Source organism: Pangasianodon hypophthalmus, chromosome 25 (assembly GCF_027358585.1).
Source record: "Pangasianodon hypophthalmus isolate fPanHyp1 chromosome 25, fPanHyp1.pri, whole genome shotgun sequence".
Classification (NCBI taxonomy): Eukaryota; Metazoa; Chordata; class Actinopteri; order Siluriformes; family Pangasiidae; genus Pangasianodon; species Pangasianodon hypophthalmus.
Genome location: NC_069734.1, coordinates 16,419,044 through 16,440,498, shown reverse-complemented (window position 1 = coordinate 16,440,498; position 21,455 = coordinate 16,419,044). Strand labels below are relative to the sequence as shown.

The window sequence follows — 21,455 nt, the reverse complement described above, 5'->3', positions numbered from 1 at the left end:
CTATAAAACACAACAACAACAACAACAACAACAACAACAATAATGAATACATGTGGGACTGTTTCATTTAAAAATAATGTTTTAACTTTAAATGATGGCTAAGTAGCTAACTGTATCAGGTCCATTTTTTCTTCTCTTCTCATCCTAAGCATTAAGTTTTCAAATATTACTACTAATCATAATAATAATAATAATGACAACAAAAAACAACAACAACAATGATAACAACAACAATAATAATCATCATCATCATAATAATAATGATAATAATAATAATAATAATAATAATAAAAGGTTAATTTGAAGTAGAAAACAGATTTTTACATTTAAAAAACACAATTAATTTCTACAGTATTAAACTATATTTTCATATGAAAAAAGGACGCCCTCCAGGCACAAACGCACGAGCCAGCACAGAAACCTGGGTTACCAGATTGACAGTTTTTCACCTATCGACAAATATTTGCCAAATAAAATTGTTATTCAGCGGAAATATGCTACAGTATGAGTGTAATATAAACCACCGGGATAATATGTCAGTCTCGTATTTTAAATGAAATGTCCCTAAAGAAGAAATGTATATTAAATCACAAATTATTTATCTGATTTATACGATATGTGAATATGAACTATGCATACACAAGCACACTGTGCACTGACTACTGATAAAGATTATAGACAATATTAGCAAGTTAATACATTTAGCTACATTTACTGTTTGTCCTATTTACAAATTTTACAGTAGGCTATTATTATTATTATTATTATTATTATTATTATTATTATTATTATTATTTATGTTTAATGTAATAATAATAATAATAATAATAATAATAATTGTTGTTAATTATTATTATTATTATTTAGGTAAAATTTATTTGTATTTTTTATAAATTATGTGAAATTGTTATTTTAGCTCATTTTTAATCATTTATTTTCTAATCTGTACCTAAGGAAAAGATTCCTTTCCCTTTAATTACGTTGTATTTTAAGATATTTTTGTGTCCAGTTTTACACTGTATTCTATTATAATTTTATTTTGTTAAAAAAGAGTTCGTATTTATTGTATACCATTGTGTTTTCTGTGTAAAAGATTTTCATCCCAGTCTATAAAAGGTGCTGTATAAATAAAATGTATAATTGAAATATATAATTTACAATAAAATATAATTCTTGTGAAATTATCCAAATTGTTCATTTTAAATGTAAATAAAGTGGATTTGGCCATTGAAATCAGTATCAATAATAATAATAATAATAATAATAATAATAATAATAATAATAATTTCTAGGATCAATAGAAGGAAAATCTTAAAACTAAAATCTGAAATGCTCTGCTGTAACAATAATAAGGGTTAAACGACACACTCTGGCAACTCAGCTAGAGCTGAGGCGCGCTGGAACCGCCCTCCTGATGTTTAACCACGCCCATCGACTGATAGACACGCCCATCTGTCTTCTACTCCAGACTGTATCGCGCTTTACTCACTAGTCGGTCTCAGCTCCATTCACAAAATCAGCAGAGATTCCAAACTCAGTGGAAGTTGCAGCAGAATCTGAGGAACTTCTTACCATTAAAAAAAAAAAAAAAAAGCTTGCACTGATCCTAAGCTTTATCCAGTGGCAGAAAAACACCTAGTGATGTTTTACTAGACCTTCTTCTTTCCTTCAGGGCGCTGAAGCACATTCTTTCTGGTCTAAGGTAAGTCTTACTCACTGGAGACATTTTTACATTTTCACTTGGCTTTAAAAAAAAAGTGGCAGGAAACTGGACTGACATGCGCGTGCAAGGACAGTGCAAGGACATTTTATGCATTTGCAATAAATAAATAAATAAATACATAGTTTGTCTTCACACTCTTACTGACACCTGTGGCATTCTTTCCTCTCTGATCTTTCTTGCAACTTGATCTAGCAAATAAATGAGTTTTAATCTTCCCATGATCCTAAGCTGAGCATTAGAGAAAGATGCATGAAGAATGTATATATATATATGTTTCAGTTATTATTACAAGCTGCAGAATTATCCAGGCTTCAATATCACAAAAAAGTCTTAGATATAGCTTATTTGAGCTTTGTCAGTACGAGCCGAGAGCGGATATAGAAATTTAATCCAAAACTATCATTATGGAATTGTGTTTTATCTAATGCCTTGTTGACAGGTCAGCTAGAGTGCGAAAACAGGGTCGTAAAAATGATTAGGTGCTATTATTCTTAGTCTTTAAATCCAATATTCTGGTTTTACTTCAACTCGAGCTTTTACAGCTTTTTAAAATCGTGATGGGATTTTTTTTGGCGATTAAAGGCTAATATTTGGGTTTGTGGCACGTTTAACTGAATCATTATGCGTGTAGAGATGCTCCTGGGGAATGAGACCTCAGCAGTAAATGTCCTGTGTGAGTAACCAGACTAACTTCTGACCCTATTTACGATCACAGCACGGGTTCAAATTAAAGAACAGGGCAAACATCATATTACCATCATATTAATTCATTCGAGCCATTAGAGCTTATTTGTTTCTGAAATTTTCACTCATGCAGATGTAGAACTGAACTGTATTTAGAGTAAACGTAACAGTATTTATGCTTGTTTTTAGTTTTTTTTTTATTTAGGCTTAACTATGATAGCTACCTGATAACCAAAACAACCTTGAAACTACCACCACCAAGTGTTTTTTTTTTTTTTTTTTTTTTTTTTTTTTTAAATCAACAGTCAGGGACTCTCTGAATGGGAACTAGAGAGTTGCTGAACTTTCTGCGCAGATTGGATTCTGCCTCAGTTATTTTGGATCTGAAGAAATGCTTATGACCGAGCTCGCCACAGAAGTGCATACAGGAAGGAAGCAACGATGATTACAAAACAAATCTTGCGTTTTATTCATTTGGGCACATGCTTTTATACGATGCATTCGAAACCGCTGTGCAGTCGAGGGTGAAGTGTCTTTGCTCCAGGGCGCGACAGTGGTTTTTTTTGGCAGTCCTGTGATTTGAACACAGTCTTCCATCACTGCTACGGCCACGGGACATTAACCACTGAGCTACCACTCATAAAACAAGTTCATGTAAATAAATCCCATTGAGCTACCATTGGCCATGAAAGAAATGCTTATGAATATAAAAGGTTTCCATGAGATGGACCGTCTATGGAGGCAAAGGAGTTGTTTCAAATCACAAGACTGTTGCATCGTTATGCTTGACCTAGATAAGTTCTTATTAAAATGTGTAATTTATGCTGTGAAATAAAGTGTGTAAATCAAGAATAAGGAAATGTCCACATCAGTTATTGGTAAATAATGATCACCTGTTTGGAGGCCATAGATGACATTTCTGAGGTCCATGTTTGACAAAAAAGTTCAGATTTATTATACAGATTGATTTATATGGAGTTTTAAATGGTACCCAGGTGTTATATAAAGGTTGTATAGGGTATACAGGGGATTGTACTGTATATAGAGAGTATAATTGAATGCTTACATCAGCATTTGACTCCCAAAAGTGTCATATCAAGTTGTCCCATGTTGAATCAAGTCCTCGTCTTAGTCTAATCCTTCAGTGTTTAAAGTTGTATCGTGTTCTCACTTGCTTTTGACCTAAACTTGTATATTCGTAATTGTTCTGCACTGGCATGTGAACAAAAAAAACGAAAAAGAAAAAAAAAAAAAGTCCATAAAACAGCTACGGCCCATTGGAGAGAAAGTTGACTCGAGGGCCCCTAGTGAGGGATGAGCGTATGAGAAAAGTAAAGACAGGAACGGAGGGATATGGGAGGAGAGCACACTGAAAGAAAAAAGCAAACATTCCTGACTCGGTGTCTCAGAGATTTAATTAAGGGCTCTGGAGTGGGCACTCAGAGGTGAAGGCTTAAACCCAACCCCCCCTGCTCCGAGCATGGACTAATCCCAGGGGTCAGTTTATAAGTGCTCGGGTCATGCCAATGTGACAGCTAAATGGGGGAGAATCAGAGGAAGCTTGCACGCTAATAACTGGATAACGGAGGTATGATTAGGAATAATCATGTGTTTCCGTGTGTGTGTGTGTGTGGATGTTAATGTGAATAGCATCATTAGCCTATAAAGACTCAGTCAATTTGCCCGTCACTGATTGAGATAACAGCTGGCCCTGTTTCATGAAAACATATGTTAAGCAAGAAATAGCCTTCCCATTTTGGGAACGTGAGCTCATGCGTCAAATATAAGTCTGGGATTTTCTTCTCGTGTATCATATAGCCGCCATGCAAGTGTCTTGAGATGTGCATTAGTCCTGCAGTCAGTCTTATCCTGGTGCGCTCAGTGAATGGCATCAGTAACCCTCAGAACTTGGCAGGATTCAATACCACCAGCATTGTCTGTGTTCATAGAGAAGTCCTCAGTTATAATTCTCCCAATAGAACACCGATTCTGTACTCATTTGCTATTCATTGCTCAAGCAAAAATGATAAATTTCAATCCCTTTTTGCCCCAGAGTGTATTAGTCTCAATGCTGGAGTGTTTTTCCAACACAAGTTCGAAAAACAAAAAGCAGAACCAAAAGCGAACCAATGGGACTTGGGTTGTAGTTCATTTTCAACCTCTTAGAAATCAGGAAACATGGAAGAAGTGCTTGGATTAACACTCTTCCTTTTCTGTCATTGAATATTTGGTTATCGCTGACTACATAGTAAATTTCGCCAATGATAACAGCAACACAAGATCTTGGCTTTTGTTGAGGGAAATATGACTAAAATATGACTAATATGGCGGAAGGGAAGTTAACAAATTAAAAATCATGAATCATGCACCATATATGGTCAAAAAAAATTCAAAAGGGTTGGGGTTGTGCCTTAATTATTCTTTTTTTTTAACATTAGACATTTATGAAGATTGAGAAATAAAATAGCCCAAAACATACAACTGGAAACTTTGGTACTAGACTGGTGCCAAAAATTACAGTATATTGTGCAATGGGGAAAAAAAGGTGTTTAGTGTTAGTTTTTGCATTGCCGTATTACCTCCTGTATTATTATTATTAATATTATTATTATGACATTCATGCTAGTATTAGTTCCTTTTTTAGAATTCTAATACTAAGTTGCTGTGGGCTAATAATAATAATAAGAAGAAGAAATCGTTGGAATTTTTCCACCAGTATAACTGAAATCTGAAAATGTACATTCGCGATGCATAAATGAACTTCTTGTTGGTCTCAGATTTCTCCCTGAGACGTCTGACATGCGACTCTGTAAATGTATAAACAGAGCAATGTAAACAGTGAGGTTATCTCCACATGTTAGGTCATAACCCTGCCACACCACCCACATACATCATGTTACATCATGGCCTTTGCACTAACAGGGGTCCTGCGCTAATCATTAGTTATAGGATACTATGATATTCAGCATACACAATATTGCTGTTTTTAGACAGTGATAAAGTGTGTCTTATTTGGAAGACAGCATAAGGGCACTGACGGTTCGAAAAAAAAACATAGCGGATAATAGCTAACCCTGTTCAAAAAGCAAAGATGTTAGCAATTAGGAGTAAACGAATGTACTATACATCGCATTTTAGAAGTAAGGGATAAAACACACTAGAGCTTGCTGTTGCAGGAAAATCATAAACATAAAAAAGAGTGGTGTGATGCAGCCTGAGGTGAAGCGGAGTTACTGTTACCAATCCGAAGTGGATTATTTTCCCATAACAGCACAACACCAAATGCTTTATTCCTCTTATACCACAGCAATTGGTCATGTCATAAAACATGTCATATGTTTTATCTGTTTATGGTTGCTTTCATGTTACCTCTGGCTGTTGCTCTGACACTGGAGACTCCTTCTCGAAACGCGACCATGTCAACAACTACACACTTTTTAAAAATCCGTTTATGTGGAATATCTGTTTACGTCTGCCGTATGAGTCCCTGCGTAAGTCGTTACCATAGAAACGTGGGATTTATTATAAAATTTTGTCATAGCTGCTATTCTAGAAAATGAATCAACATCATCTGACCAATCAGACTCAAATATTAAACATTGCTGTGGTATGAGTAAAGATACAATGTGACATGAAAGGAAAAGAATTAAAAAAAAAAATTCATTACTACAAGTTCAACATGTTGCAGAGTGAGTGAGTTTTGGCGAGATTACAAGTGATTAGAAAAATAATTTCCTTCACTGCTGTAATCTCGATGCCCATGAGCCAGAGGCTCATTAGATGCCACTCTGTGTGTGTGTGTGTGTGTGTGTGTGTGTGTGAGAGTGTGTGTGTTAGCATGCACTTGTAATAACCTCCCACAGGAATTTGGGAGGCATGCATACTGGCAGAATTAAGGAAAGGAACAGAGCCAAGAGAAATAGAAGTGCATACACACACACACACACAGGACACAGACACACAGACACACAATTAAACTACATGCCTTGACCACACACTCCCTCACATTTCGGATTTATGACTTCCTCTCTAAATTAAGACATTACTAATGGATTAATGATGAATAACACGTATGAGCATGCGCCAGTACGTAGTTATACAATCTACTGTGATATCCATCTCACACTGTAATGTCAACAAAGTAACAATTGACCTCCACACTGCATTATTTTGCTAAAAGTGATCAAAATGGCGGAAGTTTGTTTAGCGGTTGATGCTAAGTGGAACCGCGGTGTATTTTCAGTCAAATGGAGCTTTACTAAAGTAATCTACAAACACTTTTGAGGAAAATGTCGACATTCCTGACAGATTTGTCCCGTTTACAGCGTCACTACACTTTTATATAGTCCGCCCTCCATTCAGAAGGAGGCCGGAGCGTTAGCATAGCATCAGCATAAACGCCATCCCGTTCAGGCAGCAGCACAAGACAGGCGTCTCAAGTAAAGTTCCTTATTCTGGTTTAAAAAAACAAAACAAAAAAAAACAATGAATCACTGCGAGACTGTAATCTTAGTGATATTTCGAGCAGACTGGTTCACTTCATTTTAATCTCATTTCCAAGAAAGGCTCTCTACAAAGGTTTATTGTTCATTGATTTGTCTAGCAGAAGGAAGACAAAGCATTTGGAATAATAACACAACTCGATTCAGATTTACACGTAGACGTCTTGCTAACAGCGTCTTAGACCAAAAACACAGAGAAAGATTTATTTAGCGTCTGAGTGAAGACGCCAAACCAAAATGTGTGGCCGAGAGAAACAGTGACTCATTGCGTATGTGTGTGTATGTGTGTGTGTTTACAATGATTTAGTGGGTAGGGTATTTCTATTTACCAAAAGATATTCCTACATCATTTAGCTATCCACTACACTTCAGTCGAGTGTGAGGTGTGACACAATCAGTCAGTTCAGGTAATTCAGTTGTCTAAAATTATATATTGTGTTATATGCTATATCCACTTTGTTTACAAAACCTTTCCACAAACAGCCCACTCTTTTGGTAATCACAACTTCAGAAGTCAAAATTTTCGGACACATTGTTGACTCTTTCAGAACACACGGAAGTTCAGTTAGCGGTTGGCGCTAAGTGTAATTGCAGTGTAATTCTACTCATCTGAAGCCTTTTTCCTAGTCATTTCTAAACCCTTCTGAGGGAAATGTTAATATTTCCAAAGGTTTTGAGTTGTTTTTCACTGTTACTACACTGCTGCATTGTCCTTATAGAAGGCTACATGCTAGCTACTGTAAAAGTTAGGATACCTAGCAAGAGTGTTTTCATGGTTTTAACCCTTTTTAACCTCTTTCTTCTCCTTCTCATCTGGAAATCACAAATTCATGTCTTTAAACACTATATAGTATCTAACAAATGACTTCCTCCTTACAAAATACAGTTTACTGGTGGAAAAATATGACTTGCATCCACAGCTAAGTCTAATATTGTTAATATAATTATGCAAATGCTAATAATAGTGTCAGTGGCTAAGTATAAAAAGAGGACACAAGAGTCCTTTGTCATTATCCTTGTACTATCCTAGTTTACTAACCACACACACACACACACACACACACACACACAGATTGAAACATGGGCAAAATCATTCAGCACCACACTTTCTGAATGAGAACCAGATCTCCCTGTCAGAGATCAGCAACATAGATAAGGAAGCCAGAGGCAATGCCTGTACCCCCCCCCGCCCCCCCCCCCAAAACACACACACACACACACACACACACACACACACGCACGCACACGCACACGCACACAGACTCCCTATTCCTTGTCAGTGGAGCACAGCGTTTCAACAAACACTGCATTGTTTCTGAGTTTCCTTCATGTGAAATTACGCTAAAGATACTGATACTGGAGTCTCCTCATGTCAACACCTTACACATGCATACACACACACACACACACACAGACACACAACTGTCACACTGCCTTTTTCTTTTTCTTTGTGCTGACTGGTTTTGCCTCATTGATCACCTTTGAACGTGGATTGATGATCTCACTTTGCATGCACACACACACACACACACACAAGAAAATAAACATCTATGTCACAAAGTGTGCATTTGTGTTCTCTTAGCTATCTTCTGTGTGTGTGTTTTCCTCTTAAAACCTTCAGGTTGTTGCCTAACCTACTAAGCAAACAGGCCTGCAGGTCAGCACATGCTTCCATACAGACAAATCAAGTTTGAGTATAAGTGACATTGGACCACAAAAATTGTGTGTGTGTATGTGTGTGTGTGTGTGTGTGTGTGCATAGGCATGTATTCAACCTTTTACCTTAAATGTCCTCATGATGATAGGGACACACTCAGCTATACTCAACTAAACGAGGCAAAAGATTTCCTTCTGTGGAACTGAGGTTCATGTTAGCATTAATTAGCTACAGTACAGTACAAGACAATTTAAATAATAGAGTGTGTGTGTGTGTGTTTGGGTGTGTGTGAGTGTACACTCGATTCTGTATATATGGTTGGGTTTAGAAGCATTAGGGTTAGTATGATGATGTACTGGTTCTGAGGAAAAAGTGTAAAATGTTACAGATGACTGCACGACATCAAACTTAGGTGTTATATAAAACATGAACAATAAGGAAGAAACAGCTGAGCAAACTGATGTGAGGTCCGTCCTAGCGTGGATTAAGATTCCGGCACACCCGGGCAGGATTGAGGAGGCCCTGAAGGGGTGCCTGGAGGGTAGGAGTGTGTTTCAGCTTGCCCATCATTCTGTCTTCACACATCAAACATGTTTCTCTTCCCCCAACTCAGTGTGGTGTGTGGATTGAGCTCTAGAGTTCTAGAGAAGTAGAGCGATGCATATTACCAGGATGTCTCAGTCACGCAGGAAAAAAACAATAAAGTGAATTACAACTCATACGTAAACAAGGCATAAATAAACAATTTAAAATTTGGGCAAAAAATTAGCTAGGGTGAAAAAAAAAAAGCACCTGGCTTCCAAAAATCCTCACCCCTAATCCACATTCATATCTAAGAGTTTCTGCCACGTAATTTTAAAACCTTATCAACTAGCAAAGCATGCTAAAATGCTTAAAAGGCTGTAGAATTTCCCATTATTAAATATTAGCACTTCATACTGGTACACCCACGTTATAAGTTTTTATTGTTCTTCGTACTGGAACATGAGCACATACACACCCCAGATCTACAGCACTTCACAGAGTTATAAGGTGACTTTGTAGAAAATGCTGACTCTGAACATTACATCAGTTTGCAGTTTATACAGGAATGTGCAGGTAGGTGTGTGCGTTAGATTGTGACATTATCTGCACCTGTTTAGCTTGCACAGTCCAGGTGATGCCAAAGGAAATGTCTTTGTTGTAAAATTTCAAGCAATGAAAGGTAGTAAAACAGATCGAGCCATAAACATCTCTACATGCCTGTAGTGTAAATACTAATTTAAGTGAGAGAGAGAGAGGTGAGCATATACATGCACAGATAGGATTCTGCTGTTTTTTTGTCATATAAATTAAATAATATGTAAGTGAGAGTTCTTGTAGTGCTTTTTACAATACACTTGGTCTCAAAGCAGCTTCACATCAGTGCCTTAACCATCAGCAAGAGCCAAAGGGGCAAGGAAAAACTCCCTATGATACAGCTAAGCAGGAAAGAATTTTGCGAGAAACCAAAACTTGGTGAGAGAGGAGCCCGTCCTTCTCTGGCTAGCACTTGGAATCATGAGAGATAGTCTGAGAGAGCTTCTAGTTTCTAGTTTATAAGGTATCAGTTAATGGGCACAGATAAAGATACTAATATACAAGTTATAATTGGAATCAATGGAGAAAGGGCTTGTAGTCCCCGGGACAGGAGCAGGGGTTCGTGTGTCTTGAGATGGCATCAGGAGTAAAGGAGCAGGAGCTTATACCACTAAAGCTGAAAGGTCCTTGTGGACCTTTGGATGACAGGGTTTAGGAGTCTGTGGTCCTAGTGATGACAGGGTTTAGGAGTCTGTGGACCTGAGGATGACAAGGGTAGAAGTCTGTGGACCTTAGGCTGACAGTGGTAGCAGCTTATGGGACTTAGGATGACAGGGGTAGAAGTCTGTGGACCTTAGTCTGACAGGGGTAGACTGACCTAGTGGGCCCCACTGTGGCAGAAATAGGAGCTTGTGGGACTTGTGGTGGTGGGACTTTCTGGGCCTCAAAATGGCAGGGGCTTGTGGCCCTCAGGATGACAGGAGTAGGAGCTTGTTAGAAAAAAGAGGTGGCAGGGGAAGAAGCTGTGGGCCTCATAGTGGCAGAAATAAGAGCTTGTGGGCCTCAGGGTGGCAAGAATAGGAGCTTTTGGGACATAAGGTGGCAGGTGTAGGAGCTTGTGTGCCTCAGGATGGCAAGAGTAAGAACTTGTGGGACTGGGCTTCAAAATGACATGAGAGTGTGGCCCCTCAAGATGACAAGGGAGAGAGTTTGTAGGACTCTGTGGCAGGAGTAGGAGTTTGTTTGAAAGAGGGATGGCAGGGGTAGAAGCTTGTCGTTGGTATCCGAATGTCAGGGGCATCACCCATAGTTGCCCAGGTCTGGTGTCAAACTGCATTTTGTCTCTGTATATGGCTATAAAGCCAATCACACAAACATAACACTAGAACTGCGATGTTTGCCAACTAATTAACATCTGCCATAGTTGGAGTTACTGCACACAAACGCATGCGCACTCATACATGCCTACAGAGAAATATGCATCACACCTTCTTAATGTCCGTGCACTGATGATGCTTTCTAGCTAGCTAAATGCAAATCTTGATAATTCTAGTAAAAAGCCATTATGAATTTTAGAACATTGGGAAATTCTACGGCTGTGTTCCTATACTGCTTTTAACCCTTGGGTCACCGACATCTGTTGAATACATATGGCTGAACTTATTTGATCAACTCAAGTGAAGTTCAATAGACAAACCTAGTGAGCAAACATAACTGTAGACTTCATGAGCAGGAAGTCACTGTGATCTGATTCAGTTTCCTTTTTTTTTTTTTTTTTTTCCTGGTTGCTGTGATAGTTATGACTTTCACCTATATGTCTTTATATACTTTAGAGCTGGGGTCATCGATTAGATTTGACATGGGCCAAATTCTTGCAGAGCAAATACTAAGTGGCTCTTGCGGGCATGCTGATACACACTTCTGAGTCATGAGAGGAAGTCAACAAGAGACTGTTGGAAACTGTAGCATAATTGTTTTTTGATGAAGCAAAGGACTCCCGACCAGAAAATAAAAATATACACTATTTCTACATCTATGTGTTCATATTAGATTGTTTCGTGGGTGTGTGTGTGAGTGTGTGTTTGCTGCTAACTCATTGCCTGAATGCTGTAAATGAATGTCTGCCACTAATAGCTCACTAGTTAGAAAACGAAGAGAGAGAAAGAGAGAGAGAGTGTGTTAAAGAAGGATAACAAAAAGAACGAAAGGATATGTGACAGTATCAGATTGTTTGAATAATGAGGCATGTGTGTTTGAGTTCACTAAGTAGGGAGGGTGGAGAGGAGTGTGTCGCCTCACAATGCGGTTCATTGTGTCTAAGCGTCCGTAATCCTTGGAGGTGCTACCACACACACTCCGTACGTGTGCATGCAGCTGAGTCATGACCATATGCCAGAGGAACACACACACACACACACATATACTGCATACCAGTTTTCAGTTCCTACTGGCTGAAAATAGAGGATAAAAAACTTATACAGCTCAAATTAAATGAAAGAATAAATAAACTGAGATATTAAACGTGATCTTGCCTTGACTTAGTATCAGGAACTAAGGAAAAGTACACTTTAGATACTTCTTTTGAGAGTGTAAAAACAAAGTCAAAGCAAACTGCAGACACCAAACAATCTGACTGAAAAATATTTGCGTTATTGTGTAAATTGTATTATTTCCTGATGTATCATTTGTACATTTTTCTGATGTATCAGGATATAATACAATTTACACAATAACCCAAATATTTTTCATTCAGATTGTTTGGTGAAGATCCAGAGGAACTAAACTGGAGTGCATCACTCAGCATGCTTGTCTGCGTCTTATCTAAATGCTAACTGTTAGAAGTGAAGTGCTGATTTTATTGAGTGTGTGATGAGATCTGCAGAGAGAGCGAGAGAAAAACAAACAAAAAAAATTTATCGGAATTTGTTGCTGACTCTTGCTTTCATAGTAATGATCTAAGCTATGATCTGTGCCTGAAAAATTTGTTATAATGCAGTCTATAGATAGATAGATAGATAGATAGATAGAGATGTACGATGTGAGATGTACCTATGTTGTTACTGGTATGTAGCTGGGAGGTCACATTTCACACACACGAACACACACACTTATAGAGGAACCTGATCCAGGTATGTTTGTTTGCGACAGAGATGAAAAGAGTGTTTGATGTGGATAAACACACACACACACACACACACACACACACACACACACATGTAACACTGTGTGTATGCGGCCTTGGGCCATACAGAAAAGCCTACTCATCCACTTTGTGTGTTTAAATGGGGTTAACTGTGTGTGTGTGTGTGTGTGTGTGTGTGTGTGTGTGTGTGTGCACTAATTAGTGTGTGGATTGCTGTTTGTTTTGGCTGTTTTTATATCTGTTCATCCCAAGCCCCAATCACTACGCTAACGCGGCGCATAGAGAGTTGCACTGATTAACCGAACCATTTCATTCAAATATTAGAGTCCTAGTAACACAGTGTTCATTTTTGTTGTATCTTAATGACCAACATTTGATCTTGACAGAGTTAATGTTAAGAAGGTAATGATAAACAACGAAACAATACATTAGAGGTGTAATGCAATGCCCCGTATAGTGCTCCAAATATCTAAATGATATAAAACGAAGATATAAATATGAAAATGAAATGAAGAAAGCAAGTGAAGAATGATGGCCTCTTGGTTGTGAAGTACAAATGAAACAAACTGGAGCAGTTTTCCATAACGGAGAAGTGAAAAATACTTGATAGTGGATGCAGGCTTTTGTACTGTACAGTGCATTTAAGGTAATCCAGATTGTGTATGTTTGTATACACACACACACACCATGGACACTTCTAGTAATGCAGTTACACCAAAGTACCATCCAACGCACTGCCTAACCCCAGTCTCATCTCACCTCAGGCTGAGCTTTCTGTCTGAGTGTGAAGGTTACGGGTCAAATGTCACGAACACTGGATTGAGTCATTGGCACAACAGCTATACTATACATAAGCAATAAGAAGTGCATTTGATTACAGATTTGGATTTTCAGTCAGTGTGTTTTTTTATATTTGACCTTACACTGTGCTAATCAGTACCATTTGAAGCCGACCAGAGTCCTAAACCCTTCATTCCATCCATCTCACCTTTCATTTAATCTCTTTTTCAGAGCTAAATTGTTCAAAAGATACGCTTTTCAATCAGGATTTGATATTACTCGAGGGAGTTTTAGTTACCCAGACTTCTTATCAATGCAGCAGAAACTTAGTTTCAATATCAGAAAACCTTGAGTGTAAAAGCCTTTTTTTTTTGAAAAAGTGTCTTTATCATGCTTTAATCGTGATTCTGTTTGCCTCGAGAAGAGGTTTGGGTAAGTAAAGCTCCCGCAGATGTTTTATTGGTTGTGCGTCCATTCGTGCCATGAAGCAGATTATCCAGACTCTGAAACACAACAGAAGCTTCAGTCCAAACTCTACCAGGAGGAGCCTGGTCTCTCAGGATGCTGCCTTACAAGGGCACACAGTGGTGCCTTAGTAAAAGCCAGATTCATTCCTGAGAACACTGCAGCATGCCATCGAAGGTGTGCTGCATTGTTTAAATGCCTCGAGAATAGAGGGTGATTAAACAAATGCGTTTAAGACCACGCAAATGTGTTTAAGACCACGCAAGGGAGAGATGCGTACAGATTATAATTAACCGCAGGCTAGGTAGCGATGTGGTCAATGGGGCCATTTGAGAGAACCTGCACCACTGTCATCTCCCACTGAAGAGTGGAGCGATTGAGATGTTGCTTATGTATCCAGGTAACCGTGATTTATTTATTTGGAAATTAAAACAAGCTTCAGGCTTACATACAGAAATAATGTGGTCTTTTGCAATACATTAAGAACAGCTGCTTATGAGAATGGCAACAGTTTGGTGTACAGGGTGGAGGGACCAAAAGAGAGAGTGAGAGAGTCCTTGTTTTACACAGAGGCCCCTGTTTCTCCTTCCTGCCGAAGACGGATTTTTAGGGTTATTGCAAAATTCCTGCTGCGCCAGTGGGATCTTGCTTTATGAGAGAGAAGAAAGAAAAGAGAGAAGAAGAGAGAGCGAGTGAAAGGGAGAGACGTAGAGGGCGGCTTAAGCGTGTTATTGAAGCAGGTTTAGTTCCTGTCTCGCTGCCAGTTTACTCTGCGGAGGCAGACTTGGCCCGTGGCCCGCTTGTCAAACAGCAGTGCTCTGGGTGGATCGGAGACACTGAAAAACGTGTCTCAGAACAAAGGAATGAGAGAAAGACACAGAGAGATTACCATTTGGAACTTAAGTACTACATGTCAGGGTAATGCTGGACTAAAAGGCATACGCACTAAAACGCCAAAGATATATTTTTTTGAAATGTGATTCATTTCAGCTGAATAAACAGCCAGAAATGGGTGACATCTCCCATTTGGAAAAACATACACACACACACACATGCCCTCTTAGTGTCAGACTTTTCCATGAAGTTGCTAGAGGCCATAGCTGATACTCGACTGTTGAAAACTGTCAGGAAAGAAGTGGAACACTGCAAGGACATTAACACCAGCCAGTCTGATAACAACAAAACAGAGATCGAAACAGAGCAATTTGAGAAGTCAAATGGAGGCAAAATTGAGGAATAAGTGTACTTCACCATCCATAATGATGGCAGTCATCGTTTTGGCTGTACCTAGGACCATATAATGAAGCGTCAGAAGCAACCATGACTAACCGCGATGCGCTTAGTAAGAGATACAGATACCGGAATTGAACTTAAAATATTTCACCCACACTTTAAGTGCGGTGAAGCCTTGGCCTTGTCTTCCTCTGAAAAAAGATATGCGCAGACAGCAACAATACGCGCACATTACTCACACACACAACGCGCACATAATCACATGACTAGGATGGTAGATTCAGTTTACAGCAGTTCAAGAGATTTCACTGGAAAACAGAGACTCCGTTTTGCTCTTCAAATATGGCCACACAAGTCAAAACTGATTTATTGTTGCACTCCAGATGATGAGCTCAGCATGGATTAGTCATATCAGTGGAGAAAAACAGCTTTAGCCTAAGCTCTCTTATAGCTTTGTGTACATGGACGTGTATATATATAGTTGAGTGCAGATCGTATTTCTGTGGAGGTAGAATGATGGTCATACTCCACTGCCAACTAGGTTTATTTATGCGTGTCTCTCCTGTCATTATGAAACCTAGTTACATGTGTGTTGAGGGTAAGACAGTGGGTGGGCCACTTTGAATCTTCTCTCAGTGCCAAGAATCTAAGCCTTGACTGTTGACTTGTGTAAACAAACAGTGGAATCGTTGAGACAGTGTGTGTGTTATCCTGGGCAAGTCAACAGTACAACCATCATTAGAATAGTCCTAGAGCTGGTGAGAGTGCTGGAAGAGCAATGCCTCTGACAAATCCCGAATAAAAATAAGGAGTCATGTCCGCAGACTTCTCAGTCAGACCACAAATCTGTGTCGGTTGCAGTACATCAACGCCACTAATATCAAATATCTATCAAATACATTGAATATCTGTTCTTTTGGTTTAGTTCTTCTCTGACTGCAGCTAGAACAATAATAACTCACAGTTTTTTTTTTTCCATTTTGTTCATATTGCAGGGCAGTGGTGTTGTGACGATGCAGCTGTGGGCCCAAATATGGCAACTTGTACTGCTCCCCCTGCTGCTATTACCAGCGTCATTCTGCAGCACATGTCCCCAGCACTGCAGCTGCCAGGCCACAGGTTACATCTTCTGCATACAGCGACGTGCTTCCACCATGCCCCGAAACCTGCCTGCCTCTACACACAATCTGTACGTGTTTCAGAATGGAATTAACTTCCTGCAAGAGCAGGACTTCCTTGGTCTGGTTGATCTGGAACTGCTGGACCTTAGCCAGAATGAACTTTCAGTGATTCCTGATGGGGTTTTTGGCTCTCTTACCTCCCTGCGCAACCTCGATCTCTCTTCAAACAAAATTACTCAAATCTCTAAAGACAGCTTTAATGGGTTGCTGAAACTGGAGAGGTTGTATATCCACAACAATCGCATCCAGAGCATTCACCCAGCTGCATTTCAGGGATTGGAGCACCTGTTGGAGTTGAAGCTTCAGGGAAACCAGATCAGTGTACTTCCCACTCTGCATCTTCCCAGATTGCTGTTGCTTGACCTCAGCTTCAACGGTATTCCTGCACCTGGACCTGCTGACCTGCAGACGCCACACTTAGAGTCACTAAAGTTGGCTGGGCTGGGGCTGACCACTTTGGATGAAGGATTACTGAGAAGCCTGGGAAATCTTCATGATCTAGATGTATCTCAGAACAAGCTAGTAGGAATGCCACATGCAATAATATCTGCAAAAGGGCTAACTCGGCTTAACTTAGCAGCTAACCCTTTCGGCCCTCTTCGTAAGGAGGACTTTAAGAACCTGGTAGGATTGCAAGAGCTGGATCTGAGTAGCCTGAACCTGCAGGGATTCCCTGTTGACTTTTTCCAGGTGTTTCCCAAGCTACATCACCTAACGGCTGCACAGAACCCTTTCAACTGTGTTTGTTCACTGTCCTGGTTTCCCAACTGGATGAAGAATGCAAACGTGGAACTTGGAAGGATTGAGGAGACACGCTGCCACTTCCCTCTCATAAATGCAGGCAGGATGCTTTCTGAGCTGGAACACAAAGACTTTGGCTGCCCTACCACCATCACTGAACTGTCTGAGGTACTTACTAGCAGCAGCGTGCATAATACTCCAGACCCCACCACTGCTCCACATACCACCATTAATGTCCCTGCTTTTGTCCCCAGTGAGGTGTTACCAGTTGAGCAAGACAAGCATGTGCCCTTTGAGGCCTCTGCCTCTCCCAGAGGTAGCAAGAAACATGAGGAGCACATGTGCCCTCCAAACATCTGCCTGAATGGTGGTACATGCAAGTTCGACCAAAGGGGGCAAGTAAATTGTCTGTGCCCTCTGGGTACATCGGGGATATACTGTGAAAACCAAGATGAGTCCCAACCTCCTCCGTTGTCCCCGAGAGTTGCTGTGGTGACGGTTCCTGACCGGGAACCAGACAAGATTAGCTTCCATCATGTAACCAGCACCTCAATTTCTCTGGACCTGCACCGGTACATTGAGTCCCGGCCCAACATCCGTGGAATTCGTCTGACTTATCGCAACCTGTCTGGTCCTGACCGCAGACCGCTCCAACTCAATGTACCTGCATCATACCCAGAGTACACACTGAGAGGGCTACAGCCCAACTGTACATATTTAGTTTGTGCCAGTCCACTGGATGAGCCTGTAGAGGAAGCTGTCAGCTCCTGCATGGATGCTCATACTGCTGGAGCTTCTCAGCAACCCACTGTGAATAGGCCTGAACCTTTCTCCATTCTTGTACCCATACTGGTAGCGGTAGCTGTGGTGATGGCAGTGGCCATAGTTGCAGCAGTGGTGGTGGTTTTACGGAGAAAAAGGGCGAAAACTCCCACGGATATGGATCTAGGTGAACCAACCACCCCTTTTGAGTTAGAAGGTGTGAAGATGGGTTTGGAGAATGGAACATCATCCCAGAAACAGGCTGAGATCTTGCCATACCCGCCAGCATCTCAGAACGGCATGGACTACGAGGTCCCATTGATCCAAGAACAATTCGCATCCAACAACAACACAGATCAGAGGATACCATCATACTTTTAGCACTGCTCTGACTTCCAGCACCTAGGGAGAGGTGCAATCTAATAACCCCTGCAGGCGGGTCAAGTGCAAACACAGTGCAGTCGCATGGTTTGAGTGTTAAAAGTGACTTTTGTCAAAGTATTTAAACAAAGTGCAATTGCCAACTGAGGTATTATTTGTTGCTGAAAGTGCCTTTTTGCATGCCCGGCTTCAACTGCACTGTTCTCTAATAAATTCGAAAGGACAGAGAGTGCACAGACTTATGCTGGTGTTGGACACAGACATAACCAGAGCGTGACCAGAGTGTGAAAGAATTTTAACATATCTGCCTTTAGACTGCAGTCCACCTGATTGGATTTGTGCAACTCCAAAAGCTTGTCATGGTACACAGGTCCCAGACCGGATTAATACCACTTTGAAATATGATGATGAAAAACAGGATTGACTGCTCATCGAAAAGGACATTACGAGGGAATCATTTTGCCTTTCGAAAAACATGCACTGACATGAGTCTGAGGTCTGTGACTGTGCCTGCACTGATTAGAACTTTCAAATTTGTGTTCAAAAGGGCTAAATTAGAGAACGTGGACAGATTGTTCAGCCGTCATTCCTTCATGCTGCAGCTTCAAAAACACTTCCTTCCCTGGCCCTCAAATATTTTTTAGAGATTTGCTGTGAAAGAAAAATGATGAAGAGACTTTACCCTTGTGCATAGTTTTGTGTTGTATATGTGAATATTGTCTGTTTTTGAGCTGATATTTTATTTTTCTAATGTTTTATATCTCGAAGCTGCAGACATTGATACCAGAGCCTCTATATTTTACCATTTGCTTTGTAATCGTGAGCACTTGAAAAACTGGTTTGCAGTCCGTCGTCTGACAAATTGTAGATCACAATGGCATTCTGTTTTATACTATTGCAGTGTATCACTTATCGTTCGGTACTTCTCGTGTACTTTAGCAATCAGCCATTGCATTATGACCAGACTTAACAGCCGTACGTGGCTTCATTTAAGCTCACTGCATTATGAAGAGCCCTTTCACAAGGATATTGACTGTTTTTTGTCCCAGAAGCTCCAAATACCCAGCAATTGAACTAACTACTGAGACACTCAGAAGTAATGAGATGGTTAAATACAAACTTTAATAATAGGTCTTTTTGTAGTAACTTCAGACATAATACACAATGATACACCAAGACCTAAAGGGAACTTGGAGTCTTTCAGCAAATTTGGCCATGTTGCTTCAAATTAATCCCAAGTGTGTATGTGTGTGTATGTGAGCTTTGCTGCCAGCGGACTGCGAAAAAGTTCAAAGCCAAGTGAATGTTGTTTATACATGGTCTGCCTGGAGCTGAAATTTCTAACACGTAAAGGGAAAAATCCACCCTGAACCACTCTAAACGAGCTGACTTTATTTTTTAGTTCACTTCTTTCAGACGTGTTGGTTTATTTTTACTTTGGTTAATGGTTTTCTACATTACCCACAATGCTGTTCTGCCTCCTTATAGTGATGCAGTGGGATTTAGCCCTTGCATCATCTCCACCTAAATGAGTGATGCAGCGGCGCTTTAGTCCTTTAGTCCTCTGTCCAGCTCTCTCACCTCCTCATCTGTACACTCTGCTCAAGCAGATCAGCTTCCAAAGCTTCTACTTGATAATGCCACCATCAACACAATCGCGCACGTCATTCCGTAGACCGCTAACAAGCCGAGCCGAGTCATATAGCTGCATTGCATTCTGGAGCTTTGAGCCCAGCATTTGCTGCGTCCACCACTTCTACTTTGAATTTTCATTTAATTTGATTATGAACTTTGCCGGAAAATGGAATTAACAGTGAAACCTTTGCTGGCATTGTCCCCCTTCATGCAAGTGCATCACACAACCACTAACTTCTCACAGGAATTAAAGATAATACAGCACCAGCCAACAAATTAGCACCAGAACGAATATAACAACAAACACATTTCATGTGTTTCAGGGTGGAATTTTCCTTTTAAACAAAAGCAACGTCTCCTTTCTCTACTAAAGTTGTAAACATCACGAATCCATTAGTACACTTAATCCTTTTTTTCCCTGGAAATACAGCCAAGATTTTCTCAATAAATAACAGCACATTTTAAAACATATCAATCCGACTAGATGGAAAAAGCGTTTTCAGCTCTGGAGTCTCCGTTGATTTGAGCGTTCTTCACTCCTGCTTGTTACCCAAGTACCTCCCAGTCTGCGCAGATGGCCTCGGCACCCAGCACATCTAAACATTTAAACTGGAAAGAGGAGCCGCTTCACACAGCGCAAGGGATCGAAACTATTTGAAACATTTGCAAAGCTTTTTCAAGTTCCCTGTTTAACTTGGGGAGTTTATTATTTCTTTCGGTAATGTTTTGTGTATGCAAAACCGAGGCTTGTCTTGCTCTCTCTCTCTCTCTCTTTTTTTTTTTTAAACTGTAAAAACACATATGTGTTTTAAAAAAGATAAAAGATGTCTTTTGAGAAAATACAAAAAATAGCTCTCTGGTCTGCGTTCTTGCTTGCTGTAATCATTTACTTGGCTGTGGATTGGTGCTTAAGCTGCAAAACTGTAGCATTGTGTTCTTTCCTTTCACAAATCATGTGGCAATAACGTACACTAATTCCTGCTGAGCCAGTCTATGAGTCAGTAGTATTAGAGTAAGAAAGTTGATCTGGGATCAGACCTTTGTTTTTTCTTGTTGTTATTATGTGAACAGGAAGGATTCAAATATTGTGCAATGGACAGCTGGTCTCAGTCCATTTTAAGAATTAGTTCTTGTAGGAAAGGAGCAAGGTTTTACCTAACGTTTAACGTTAAAAAAACAAAGCTAACGAAGCAGCTACCAAAGCGAGCTTTGATTCAGTGAGAGTGTTGGTCGGACTTTAACTTTAACCTTCACTCAGAACCAAGAAACCCAGCTTCCTCATACTGGATAATGTCTGTAACATTCATTCATCATTAGTGACATTAGCAATTTTGGGTGTTCTGCTTTAAGGCTGATCATTATCTTATGACTCACAGGCTCCTGCTGTTCATTCATCCACTCCCTTGTTGTTCCTCTCCTTTTCTCTCTTCTCCCTACTGCCATGAGTTCTGTGGCAGGGTTTGGATCCATTAGTGTCCACTTTACAGAATAAATGGCTGAATTAAGGTCA

At 40.0% G+C, this 21,455-nt stretch overlaps 1 protein-coding gene across 1 annotated transcript; it reads left to right on the top strand.

Annotated features, from left to right (window-relative positions):
• The first annotated feature begins 1,471 nt into the window (after positions 1–1,471).
• vasna (vasorin a) lies at positions 1,472–21,126 on the top strand. Its single transcript, XM_026947990.3, has 2 exons — positions 1,472–1,702; positions 16,241–21,126. The coding sequence occupies exon 2, from the start codon at positions 16,259–16,261 to the stop codon at positions 18,308–18,310; it is 2,052 nt and encodes a 683-aa protein (XP_026803791.3). The 5' UTR covers positions 1,472–1,702; positions 16,241–16,258; the 3' UTR covers positions 18,311–21,126.
• Positions 21,127–21,455: the final 329 nt, after the last annotated feature.